General features: G+C 48.0%; 1 protein-coding gene across 1 annotated transcript in view; it reads left to right on the forward strand.

The window, feature by feature from the left end:
* The window catches only part of si:ch1073-391i24.1 (receptor-type tyrosine-protein phosphatase mu), an 89,692-nt gene that overhangs the window by 44,767 nt on the left and 31,295 nt on the right, over positions 1-13,630 (forward strand). The window contains exons 6-7 of the mRNA XM_065013643.1: positions 1-131; positions 11,545-11,718. The exon at positions 1-131 is cut by the window's left edge and continues 19 nt beyond it. Coding sequence (XP_064869715.1) covers positions 1-131; positions 11,545-11,718 — 305 coding nt within the window. The remainder of the gene's footprint in view (positions 132-11,544; positions 11,719-13,630) is intronic.

The following is a 13,630-nucleotide window of genomic DNA, read 5'->3' on the forward strand; positions in this document are numbered from 1 at the left end:
ACGACGCCATCTTGGAGGCGTGTCTTTGTGGTGACACCACCATTCCAGCCAATCAGCTGCGCTCGGTCTACTATGAAATGAACCGATTGGACCCCCAGACCAACTCCTCCCAGATCAAAGAGGAGTTCCGGGTGAGAATGTGTTCCATTGTGATCCTTCCTCATTTAGGCCAGCAAGTCGAGTGTCCTACACAGACGCATTTACAGTGCATTTTTCCACATTTTCTTACTTCACAGCCTTATTCTAAAATTGATTTAAATATAATAATAATTCTCATCAATCTACACACAATATCCCATAATGACAAAAGTGAAAACAGGTTGTAATACATTTTTGCTAATTTATTTATTCTCTTTGCTTATTTGAGCTGTTCTTTGTATTTTTTTAATATATTTTTTAATAATTATTTATTACAAAAAAACACAAGGAAGAGGTAACATTAAATTATTAGAACATGAAGGACAAACACTACAGCATCAAGACACTATCAAACACTACAGCATCAAGACACTATCAAACACTACAGCATCAAGACACTATCAAACATGTATCAGTCTTCCTGCAACAGAGCCATCCTTATGTGTGAGGGTGTCTACCACTATCAAACATGTATCAGTCTTTCTGCAGCAGAGCCATCCTTATGTGTGAGGGTGTCTACTACTACTATCAAACACTACAGCATCAAGACACTATCAAACACTACAGCATCAAGACACTATCATCCTTATGTGTGAGGGTGTCTACTACTACTATCAAACATGTATCAGTCTTCCTGCAACAGAGCCATCCTTATGTGTGAGGGTGTCTACTACTATCAAACATGTATCAGTCTTTCTGCAACAGAGCCATCCTTATGTGTGAGGGTGTCTACTACTACTATCAAACATGTATCAGTCTTCCTGCAGCAGAGCCATCCTTATGTGTGAGGGTGTCTACTACTACTATCAAACATGTATCAGTCTTCCTGCAACAGAGCCATCCTTGTGTGTGAGGGTGTCTACTACTATCAAACATGTATCAGTCTTTCTGCAACAGAGCCATCCTTATGTGTGAGGGTGTCTACTACCACTATCAAACATGTATCAGTCTTTCTGCAGCAGAGCCATCCTTATGTGTGAGGGTGTCTACTACTACTATCAAACATGTATCAGTCTTTCTGCAACAGAGCCATCCTTATGTGTGAGGGTGTCTACTACTATCAAACATGTATCAGTCTTTCTGCAACAGAGCCATCCTTATGTGTGAGGGTGTCTACTACTACTATCAAACATGTATCAGTCTTTCTGCAGCAGAGCCATCCTCATGTGTGAGGGTGTCTACTACTACTATCAAACATGTATCAGTCTTCCTGCAACAGAGCCATCCTTATGTGTGAGGGTGTCTACTACTATCAGCAGCCCATCCCAGCCCTCAGCTTCCCTCAGTCTATCCCATCCCAACCCTCAGCTTCCCTCAGCCCATCCCATCCCAACCCTCAGCTTCCCTCAGCACATCCCATCTCAACCCTCAGCTTCCCTCAGCACATCCCATCTCAACCCTCAGCTTCCCTCAGCCCATCCCATCCCAACCCCCAGCTTCCCTCAGCCCATCCCATCCCAACCCCCAGCTTCCCTCAGCCCATCCCATCCCAACCCTCAGCTTCCCTCAGCACATCCCATCCCAGCCCTCAGCTTCCCTCAGACCATCCCATCCCAACCCTCAGCTTCCCTCAGCCCATCCCATCCCAACCCTCAGCTTCCCTCAGCCCATCCCATCCCAACCCTCAGCTTCCCTCAGCCCATCCCATCCCAACCCTCAGCTTCCCTCAGCCCATCCCATCCCAACCCTCAGCTTCCCTCAGCCCATCCCATCCCAACCCTCAGCTTCCCTCAGCCCATCCCATCCCAACCCTCAGCTTCCCTCAGCCCATCCCATCCCAACCCTCAGCTTCCCTCAGCCCATCCCATCCCAACCCTCAGCTTCCCTCAGCCCATCCCATCCCAGCCCTCAGCTTCCCTCAGTCTATCCCATCCCAACCCTCAGCTTCCCTCAGCCCCTCCCATCCCAACCCTCAGCTTCCCTCAGCCCATCCCATGCCAACCCTCAGCTTCCTCAGCCCATCCCATCCCAACCTCAGCTTCCCTCAGCCCATCCCAACCCTCAGCTTCCCTCAGCCCATCCTATCCCAACCCTCAGCTACCCTCAGCCCATCCCATCCCAACCCTCAGCTTACCTCAGCCCATCCCATCCCAACCCTCAGCTTCCCTCAGCCGCTCCCATCCCAACCCTCAGCTAACCTCAGCCCATCCCATCCCAACCCTCAGCTTCCCTCAGCCCCTCCCATCCCAACCCTCAGCTTCCCTCAGCCCATCCCAACCCTCAGCTTCCCTCAGCCCATCCCAACCCTCAGCATCCCTCAGCCCATCCCAACCCTCAGCATCCCTCAGCCCATCACATCCCAACCCTCAGCTTCCCTCAGCCCATCCCATCTCAACCCTCAGCTTCCCTCAGCCCATCCCAACCCTCAGCTTCCCTCAGCCCATCCCATCCCAACCCTCAGCTTCCCTCAGCCCATCCCAACCCTCAGCTTCCCTCAGCCCATCCCAACCCTCAGCTTCCCTCAGCCCATCCCATCCCAACCCTCAGCTTCCCTCAGCCTATCCCAACCCTCAGCTTCCCTCAGCCCATCCCATCCCAACCCTCAGCTTCCCTCAGCCTATCCCATCCCAACCCTCAGCTTCCCTCAGCCCATCCCAACCCTCAGCATCCCTCAGCCCATCACATCCCAACCCTCAGCTTCCCTCAGCCCATCCCATCTCAACCCTCAGCTTCCCGCAGCCCATCCCAACCCTCAGCTTCCTTCAGCCCATCCCATCCCAACCCTCAGCTTCCCTCAGCCCATCCCAACCCTCAGCTTCCCTCAGCCCATCCCAACCCTCAGCTTCCCTCAGCCCATCCCAACCCTCAGCTTCCCTCAGCCCATCCCATCCCAACCCTCAGCTTCCCTCAGCCTATCCCATCCCAACCCTCAGCTTCCCTCAGCCCATCCCATCCCAACCCTCAGCTTCCCTCAGCCCATCCCAACCCTCAGCTTCCCTCAGCCCATCCCATCCCAGCCCTCAGCTTCCCTCAGCCCATCCCATCCCAACCCTCAGCTTCCCTCAGCCCATCCCATCTTAACCCTCAGCTTCCCTGAGCCCATCCCATCCCAACCCTCAGCTTCCCTCAGCCCATCGCATCCCAACCCTCAGCTTCCCTCAGCCCATCCCATCTCAACCCTCAGCTTCCCTCAGCCCATCCCAACCCTCAGCTTCCCTCAGCCCAGCCCATCCCAACCCTCAGCTTCCCTCAGCCCATCCCATCCCAACCCTCAGCTTCCCTCAGCCCATCCCAACCCTCAGCTTCCCTCAGCCCAGCCCATCCCAACCCTCAGCTTCCCTCAGCCCATCTCATCTATCTCTGCTGGCCACCCACTTCGTGTTTCTACGCAACACATATCTTTCAACTATGCTGTGATGTTTAACATACAATTTCAATCTATCTAATCGAATAGAATCCACAGATTGCGTGTTGAAGATCAATACTTTTACTAAGTGTATTAGTATATTAGTAATTGACTGACCCGGTCCCTCCAGATCTCCTAACAGTACTATTTCTAGGGTCAAATTTAGATCAATGCTATGCATTATCAGCCATTCCTGAACCCGAGACCAGAAACAGGCTACCTGAGGTCAATACCAAAATAAATGGTCTATTGATTCTTGATCCTCACAACAACATCTGCAGAGCTTCCATGATTTTATGCCCCAAATATTCAACATTTTGTTGGTGGCAAGAATTCTATATAATAATTTTAGCTGAAAAGCACGAAGTCTTGAATCTTGCGTTGTTTTAAATATCAACTCATACAAACTGTACCATGGAATCTGTACATCAAAAATCTCTTCCCAACTATTTTGCAATCTGTATGGCACAGTTGTCAATATCCTGGTCCTCAAATGAAATGGGTTTTCTTTCCTATTTATGCTATTTTTATTCCTCCACCAGTTTTGATCCTTTATATTGGGCAGACAGACCAGTTCCCTACCTCCTCCCACTGACACCTGCCTCCTCCAGTATTGATCCTTTATTTTGGGCAGACAGACCAGTTCCCCACCTCCTCCCACCTGCCTCCTCCAGTTTTGATCCTTTATTTTGGGCAGACAGACCAGTTCCCCACCTCCCCCAGCTGCCACCTGCCTCCTCCAGTTTTGATCCTTTATTTTGGGCAGACAGACCAGTTCCCCACCTCCTCCCACCTGCCTCCTCCAGTTTTGATCCTTTATTTTGGGCAGACAGACCAGTTCCCCACCTCCTCCCACCTGCCTCCTCCAGTATTGATCCTTTATTTTGGGCAGACAGACCAGTTCCCCACCTCCTCCCACCTGCCTCCTCCAGTATTGATCCTTTATATTGGGCAGACAGACCAGTTCCCCACCTCCCCCAGCTGCCACCTGCCTCCTCCAGTTTTGATCCTTTATATTGGGCAGACAGGCCAGTTCCCCACCTCCTCCCACCTGCCTCCTCCAGTATTGATCCTTTATTTTGGGCAGACAGACCAGTTCCCCACCTCCTCCCACCTGCCTCCTCCAGTATTGATCCTTTATATTGGGCAGACAGACCAGTTCCCCACCTCCCCCAGCTGCCACCTGCCTCCTCCAGTATTGATCCTTTATTTTGGGCAGACAGACCAGTTCCCCACCTCCTCCCACCTGCCTCCTCCAGTATTGATCCTTTATATTGGGCAGACAGACCAGTTCCCCACCTCCTCCCACCTGCCTCCTCCAGTATTGATCCTTTATTTTGGGCAGACAGACCAGTTCCCCACCTCCTCCCACCTGCCTCCTCCAGTATTGATCCTTTATTTTGGGCAGACAGACCAGTTCCCCACCTCCTCCCACCTGCCTCCTCCAGTATTGATCCTTTATATTGGGCAGACAGACCAGTTCCCTACCTCCTCCCGCTGCCACCTGCCTCCTCCTGCCTGTCAATTGGTTGTACTCTTGGATTGAGCAGACCTTCCCGTACAATTCTGATACCTCCATGAATGAAGGACATAACTCTACCATTACAATTTACAATATCATTTAAGAACAAACTACCCTTTTCAAACATCTTTCCCATAAATACAGGTATTTTATCAACCAGCACAGTTGAGTTCAGCCTTAATATGTGTTGTAATATTCATTCTATCTTTTCAGGGGGATGAAATTTAAATTGTAGCCAGCTCTGCAATGCTTGTTTGAAAAAGACAGAAATAATTTTCAATTCATCTAAAATGAGACATGGCAATCTGCACAAAGGCAAAAAGGCCATTTCTAAACAATGGACGAGCTTTTCTTATTAACCTACTTAAGAACCATTTAGGGTTCAAATAAAACTTTTGAATAAGTGAATCTTTTAGAGAGAGGTTTAGTGCTTTAATATTAAATAATCTCAACCCAACCCACCTCATATTCATTATATAGATAGGCTGGTTTTATTTTGTCTGGTTTTAGCGTCCCAGATAAAGCCAAATATTTTTTGCTCATATTATTTGAAAACGAATCATCAGGCAGCGCCATTATTTTTATTTCTACTTTGCACATTCTTCCACTGCAAATCTACCATTCCAGTGTTTTACTTGCTATATTGTATTTACTTTGCCACCATGGCCTTTTTTTTGCCTTCACCTCCCTTATCTCACCTCATTTGCTCACATCGTATATAGACTTGTTTATACTGTATTATTGACTGTATGTTTGTTTTACTCCATGTGTAACTCTGTGTCGTTGTATGTGTCGAACTGCTTTGCTCTATCTTGGCCAGGTCGCAATTGTAAATGAGAACTTGTTCTCAACTTGCCTACCTGGTTAAATAAAGGTGAAATATATACATTTTTTTAAGTAAGTGAGTAAACTGAGATATGACTAAGGAGTTAATCAGGGCAATTTTTCCATAAATAGTCAGGTATTTGCCTCTCCAAGGTTGCAGGATCTTGTCTAATTTTACAAGTTTTCTATTTAAATTAATTGTGGAGAGCTTATTTATGTCTTTTGTGACATGAATACCGAGTATGTCTACTTCACCATCATCCCATTTTATAGGTAAACTGCAGGGTAATGTAAAAGTTGTATTTTTTAAGGATCCAATACGTAATATTGTACACTTATCATAATTAGGTTTTAGTCCAGAGTCCAGAAAAGTTATCTAGATCTTCAATGAGACATTGCAGGGATTGTTAATGAGTCATTGCAGGGATCTTTAATGAGTCATTGCAGGGATCTTTAAATGAGTCATTACAGGGATCTTTAATGAGTTATTGCAGGGATCTTTAATGAGTCATTGCAGGGATCTTTAATGAGACATTGCAGGGATCTTTAATGAGACATTACAGGGATCTTCAATGAGACATTGAAGGGATCTAGCTTGAGGACTTAATGTAAAACTTGATTCATCGGCATACATGGTTTTTAAGCCTTGGATTTCTAATCCTCTAATGTTGTTATTGGATCTGATTTTAATAGCTAGCATTTCGATGGCCACAACGAATAGATATGGTGACAGCGGACACCCTTGTTTAACTCCTCTTGACAATTCAAAGAAGTAGAAGAGGTAGCCGTTATTTACTATTTTACACCTGGGGTTGCTATACATTATTTCTACCCATTTTATAAGAGAATTACTGATATTGAAAAAGTCCAGGCATTTATAAAATAAATCCAGTCTTACTTTATCAAAAGCCTTTTCAAAATCCACTATAAATAACATTCCTGGCTTCTTAGATGTTTCATGATGTTCTATTATTTCTAGTAGTTGTCGTATATTATCTCCAATATATAGCCCATGTAAAAACCTGTCTGATCAGGATGAACAATATCTGATAAAAACCCTTTTAATTCTGAGTGCTGTGCACTTCGATAGTATTTTTGCATCACAACATTGAAGTGTAAGGGGTCTCCAGTTTTTTAGATGGACTGGATCTTTATATTTGCCATCTGGGTATTATTTTAATAATAGAGAAATCAGACCTTCCTGCTGAGTACCTGACAGACAACCATTTCTATAGGAGTAGTTAACCTGTTGCGACGAGCCATCCCGGATCCGGGATCGTGAATACAGCCTCAAGCTCATTACCATAACGCAACGTTAACTATTCATGAAAATCTCAAATGAAATTAAATCAATATGCTAGCTCTCAAGCTTAGATTTTTGTTAACAACACTGTCCTCTCAGATTTTCAAAATATGCTTCTCAACCATAGCAAAACAAGCATTTGTGTAACAGTATTGATAGCTAGCGTAGCATTTAGCATAGCATTTAGCGTTAGCATTCAGCAGGCAACATTTTCACAAAAACCAGAAAAACATTCAAATAAAATCATTTACCTTTGAAGAACTTCAGATGTTTTCAATGAGGAGACTCTCAGTTAGATAGCAAATGTTCAGTTTTTACAAAAAGATTATTCGTGTTGACAAATCGCTCCGTTTTCTGCGTCACGTTTAGCTACGAAAAAAAGCTGTATCCAGGATTGTGTAAATCTATCCGCAAGCTCATTAGCATAACGCAACGTTAACTATTCATGAAAATCGCAAATGAAATGAAATAAATCTATTTGCTCTCAAGCTTAGCCTTTTGTTAACAACACTGTCATCTCAGATTTTCAAAAATATGCTTCTCAACCATAGCTACACAAGCATTTGTGTAACAGTATTGATAGCCTAGCATAGGATTATGCCTGACATTCAGCAAGCAACATTTTCACAAAAACCAGAAAAACATTCAAATAAAATCATTTACCTTTGAAGAACTTCAGATGTTTTCAATGAGGAGACTCTCAGTTAGATAGCAAATGTTCAGTTTTTACAAAAAGATTATTTGTGTTGACAAATCGCTCCGTTTTCTCCATCACGTTTGGGTAAGAAAAAAAATGAAAATTAAGTCATTAAAACGCTAACTTTTTTCCAAATTACCTCCATAATATTGACAGAAACATGGCAAACCGATGTTTAGAATCAATCCTCAAGGTGTTTTTCACATATCTATCGACGATAAATCCATCGTGGCAGTTGACTTTCTCTTCTGAATAAATGAAACGGCGCATGGACCTAAAGATTACGCAATAATTTCGACACAGGACACCGGGCGGAGCCCTGGTAAATGTAGTCTCTTATGGTCAATCTCCCAATGATATGCCTACAAATACGTCACAATGCCGCAGACACCTTGGAGAAACGACACAAAGGGCAGGCACATTCCTGGTGCATTCACAGCCATATAAGGAGACATTGGAACACAGCGCCTTCAGAATCTGGGGCATTTCCTGTATGAAACTTCATCTTGGTTTCGCCTGTAGAATTAGTTCTGGGGCACTCACAGATAATATCTTTGCAGTTTTGGAAACGTCAGAGTTTTTTCTTTCCAAAGTTGTCAATGACATGCATAGTCAAGCATCTTTTCGTGTCAAAATATCTTGTTTAAAACGGGAACGTTTTTTATCCAAAAATTAAAAGAGCACCCCCTATCTCGTAGAAGTTAAAACAATCTAACAATGGAGCTTTTATTGTATCAAAAATACTTGATATACCTCTACCGGTATGTCATCAAGCCCTGGGGTTTTTCCAGGCTGAAAGGATTTAATAGCCTCAAAAAGTTATTCCTATGTAATTTGGCCTTGTGACCCACTGTGACGTGACCCACTGTGACCCACTGTATAAACCTGTAACCCACTGTGACCCACTGTGACCCACTGTATAAACCTGTGACCCACTGTGACCCACTGTATAAACCTGTAACCCACTGTGACCCACTGTAACCCACTGTATAAACCTGTGACCCACTGTGACCCACTGTATAAACCTGTGACCCACTGTGACCCACTGTAACCCACCGTGACCCACTGTGACCCACTGTATAAACCTGTAACCCACTGTGACCCACTGTATAAACCTGTAACCCACTGTGACCCACTGTATAAACCTGTGACCCACTGTAACCCACTGTGACCCACTGTGACCCACTGTATAAACCTGTGACCCACTGTGACCCACTGTGACCCACTGTATAAACCTGTGACCCACTGTGACCCACTGTATAAACCTGTGACCCACTGTATAAACCTGTAACCCACTGTGACCCACTGTGACCCACTGTATAAACCTGTGACCCACTGTGACCCACTGTATAAACCTGTGACCCACTGTGACCCACTGTAACCCACTGTGACCCACTGTGACCCACTGTATAAACCTGTAACCCACTGTGACCCACTGTGACCCACTGTATAAACCTGTAACCCACTGTGACCCACTGTGACCCACTGTATAAACCTGTGACCCACTGTAACCCACTGTGACCCACTGTATAAACCTGTAACCCCCTGTAACCCACTGTGACCCACTGTATAAACCTGTAACCCACTGTGACCCACTGTAACCCACTGTATAAACCTGTTACCCACTGTGACCCACTGTAACCCACTGTGACCCACTGTGACCCACTGTATAAACCTGTAACCCACTGTGACCCACTGTGACCCACTGTATGAACCTGTAACCCACTGTAACCCACTGTGACCCACTGTGACCCACTGTATAAACCTGTAACCCACTGTAACCCACTGTGACCCACTGTATAAACCTGTGACCCACTGTGACCCACTGTGACCCACTGTATAAACCTGTAACCCACTGTGACACACTGTAACCCACTGTATAAACCTGTAACCCACTGTAACCCACTGTAACCCACTGTATAAACCTGTAACCCACTGTGACCCACTGTATAAAGCTGTAACCCACTGTGACCCACTGTGACCCACTGTATAAACCTGTAACCCACTGTGACCCACTGTGACCCACTGTATAAACCTGTAACCCACTGTGACCCACTGTATAAACCTGTGACCCACTGTGACCCACTGTAACCCACTGTGACCCACTGTGACCCACTGTATAAACCTGTGACCCACTGTGACCCACTGTATAAACCTGTGACCCACTGTGACCCACTGTATAAACCTGTAACCCACTGTGACCCACTGTGACCCACTGTATAAACCTGTGACCCACTGTGACCCACTGTATAAACCTGTGACCCACTGTGACCCACTGTAACCCACTGTGACCCACTGTGACCCACTGTATAAACCTGTAACCCACTGTGACCCACTGTGACCCACTGTATAAACCTGTAACCCACTGTGACCCACTGTGACCCACTGTATAAACCTGTGACCCACTGTGACCCACTGTGACCCACTGTAACCCACTGTATAAACCTGTAACCCCCTGTAACCCACTGTGACCCACTGTGACCCACTGTATAAACCTGTAACCCACTGTGACCCACTGTATAAACCTGTAACCCACTGTAACCCACTGTGACCCACTGTATAAACCTGTGACCCACTGTAACCCACTGTGACCCACTGTGACCCACTGTATAAACCTGTAACCCACTGTGACCCACTGTGACCCACTGTATAAACCTGTAACCCACTGTAACCCACTGTATAAACCTGTGACCCACTGTGACCCACTGTGACCCACTGTGACCCACTGTATAAACCTGTGACCCACTGTGACCCACTGTATAAACCTGTGACCCACTGTGACCCACTCTGACCCACTGTGACCCACTGTATAAACCTGTAACACACTGTGACCCACTGTGACCCACTGTATAAACCTGTGACACACTGTGACCCACTGTGACCCACTGTATAAACCTGTGACCCACTGTGACCCACTGTAACCCACTGTGACCCACTGTATGAACCTGTAACCCACTGTGACCCACTGTGACCCACTGTATAAACCTGTAACCCACTGTGACCCACTGTGACCCACTGTATAAACCTGTGACCCACTGTAACCCACTGTGACCCACTGTATAAACCTGTAACCCACTGTGACCCACTGTGACCCACTGTATAAACCTGTAACCCACTGTGACCCACTGTGACCCACTGTATAAACCTGTGACCCACTGTGACCCACTGTGACCCACTGTATAAACCTGTAACCCACTGTGACCCACTGTGACCCACTGTATAAACCTGTAACCCACTGTAACCCACTGTGACCCACTGTGACCCACTGTATAAACCTGTAACCCACTGTAACCCACTGTGACCCACTGTATAAACCTGTGACCCACTGTGACCCACTGTGACCCACTGTATAAACCTGTAACCCACTGTGACCCACTGTAACCCACTGTATAAACCTGTAACCCACTGTGACCCACTGTAACCCACTGTATAAACCTGTAACCCACTGTGACCCACTGTAACCCACTGTGACCCACTGTATAAACCTGTAACCCACTGTGACCCACTGTGACCCACTGTATAAACCTGTAACCCACTGTGACCCACTGTGACCCACTGTATAAACCTGTAACCCACTGTGACCCACTGTATAAACCTGTGACCCACTGTGACCCACTGTAACCCACTGTATAAACCTGTGACCCACTGTGACCCACTGTATAAACCTGTAACCCACTGTGACCCACTGTGACCTCTACTGTCTCTCTCTCCAGACTCTGAACATGGTGACTCCTACGTTGCGGGTGGAGGACTGTAGTATCGCTCTGCTCCCCAGGAACCACGAGAAGAACCGCTGTATGGATGTTCTTCCTCCTGACCGCTGTCTGCCCTTCCTCATCACCATCGACGGAGAGAGCTCCAACTACATCAACGCTGCTCTTATGGACGTATGTCACACACACACACACGCGCGCACGCACGCACTAACACACACACACTAACACACACACACACACACACACATACACACACTAACACTAACACACACACACACACACTGGTATATGGTACGTCTATGGAATTCATGTATCTCTCTCTCTCTCTACCCCCTCCATCCCTCTCTCCCTACCCCCTCCATCCCTCTCTCTCTACCCCCTCCATCCCTCTCTCCCTACCCCCTCCATCCCTCTCTCCCTACCCCCTCCATCCCCCTCTCTCCCTACCCCTCCATCCCTCTCTCTCTCTAACCCTCCATCCCTCTCTCTCTCTACCCCCTCCATCCCTCTCTCTCTACCCCTCCATCCCTCTCTCAACCCCCTCCATCCCTCTCTCTCTACCCCTCCATCCCTCTCTCTCTACCCCCTCCATCCCTCTCTCTCTAACCCTCCATCCCTCTCTCTCTACCCCTCCATCCCTCTCTCTCTACCCCTCCATCCCTCTCTCTCTTTCTCTCTCTACCCCTCCATCCCCCTCTCTCTCTACCCCTCCATCCCCCTCTCTCTCTACCCCTCCATCCCCCTCTCTCTCTACCCCTCCATCCCCCTTTCTCTCTCTACCCCCTCCATCCCTCTCTCTCTCTACCCCTCCATCCCTCTCTCTCTCTACCCCCTCCATCCCTCTCTCTCCCTACCCCCTCCATCCCTCTCTCTCTTTCTCTCTCTACCCCTCCATCCCTCTCTCTCCCTACCCCCTCCATCCCTCTCTCTCTCTCTCTCTACCCCTCCATCCCTCTCTCTCCCTACCCCTCCATCCCTCTCTCTCTTTCTCTCTCTACCCCCTCCATCCCCCTCTCTCTCTACCCCTCCATCCCTCTCTCTCCCTACCCCCTCCATCCCTCTCTCTCTTTCTCTCTCTACCCCCTCCATCCCTCTCTCTCCCTACCCCCTCCATCCCTCTCTCTCTTTCTCTCTCTACCCCCTCCATCCCCCTCTCTCTCTACCCCCTCCATCCCTCTCTCTCCCTACCCCTCCATCCCTCTCTCTCTTTCTCTCTCTACCCCTCCATCCCTCTCTCTCTCTACCCCTCCATCCCTCTCTCTCTCTACCCCTCCATCCCTCTCTCCCTACCCCCTCCATCCCTCTCTCTCTTTCTCTCTCAACCCCATCCATCCCTCTCTCTCCCTACCCCCTCCATCCCTCTCTCTCTTTCTCTCTCTACCCCCTCCATCCCCCTCTCTCTACCCCTCCATCCCTCTCTCTCCCTACCCCTCCATCCCTCTCTCTCTTTCTCTCTCTACCCCCTCCATCCCTCTCTCTCCCTACCCCCTCCATCCCTCTCTCTCTTTCTCTCTCTACCCCTCCATCCCCCTCTCTCTCTACCCCCTCCATCCCTCTCTCTCCCTACCCCTCCATCCCTCTCTCTCTTTCTCTCTCTACCCCCTCCATCCCTCTCTCTCTCCCTACCCCCTCCATCCCTCTCTCTCTTTCTCTCTCTACCCCCTCCATCCCCCTCTCTCTCTACCCCCTCCATCCCTCTCTCTCTTTCTCTATCTACCCCCTCCATCCCTCTCTCTCCCTACCCCCTCCATCCCTCTCTCTCTTTCTCTCTCTACCCCTCCATCCCTCTCTCTCCCTCCCCCTCCATCCCTCTCTCTCTTTCTCTCTCTACCGCTCTCTCCCTACCCCCTCCATCCCTCTCTCTCCCTACCCCCTCCATCCCTCTCTCTCCCTACCCCCTCCATCCCTCTCTCTCCCTACCCCCTCCATCCCTCTCTCTCTTTCTCTCTCTACCTCTCTCTCCCTACCCCCTCCATCCCTCTCTCCCTACCCCCTCCATCCCTCTCTCTTTTCTCTCTCTACCTCTCTCTCCCTACCCCCTCCATCCCTCTCTCTCCCTACCCCCTCCATCCCTCTCTCTCCC

The sequence above is a fragment of the Oncorhynchus nerka genome, linkage group LG9b (assembly GCF_034236695.1).
Source record: "Oncorhynchus nerka isolate Pitt River linkage group LG9b, Oner_Uvic_2.0, whole genome shotgun sequence".
Classification (NCBI taxonomy): domain Eukaryota; kingdom Metazoa; phylum Chordata; class Actinopteri; order Salmoniformes; family Salmonidae; genus Oncorhynchus; species Oncorhynchus nerka.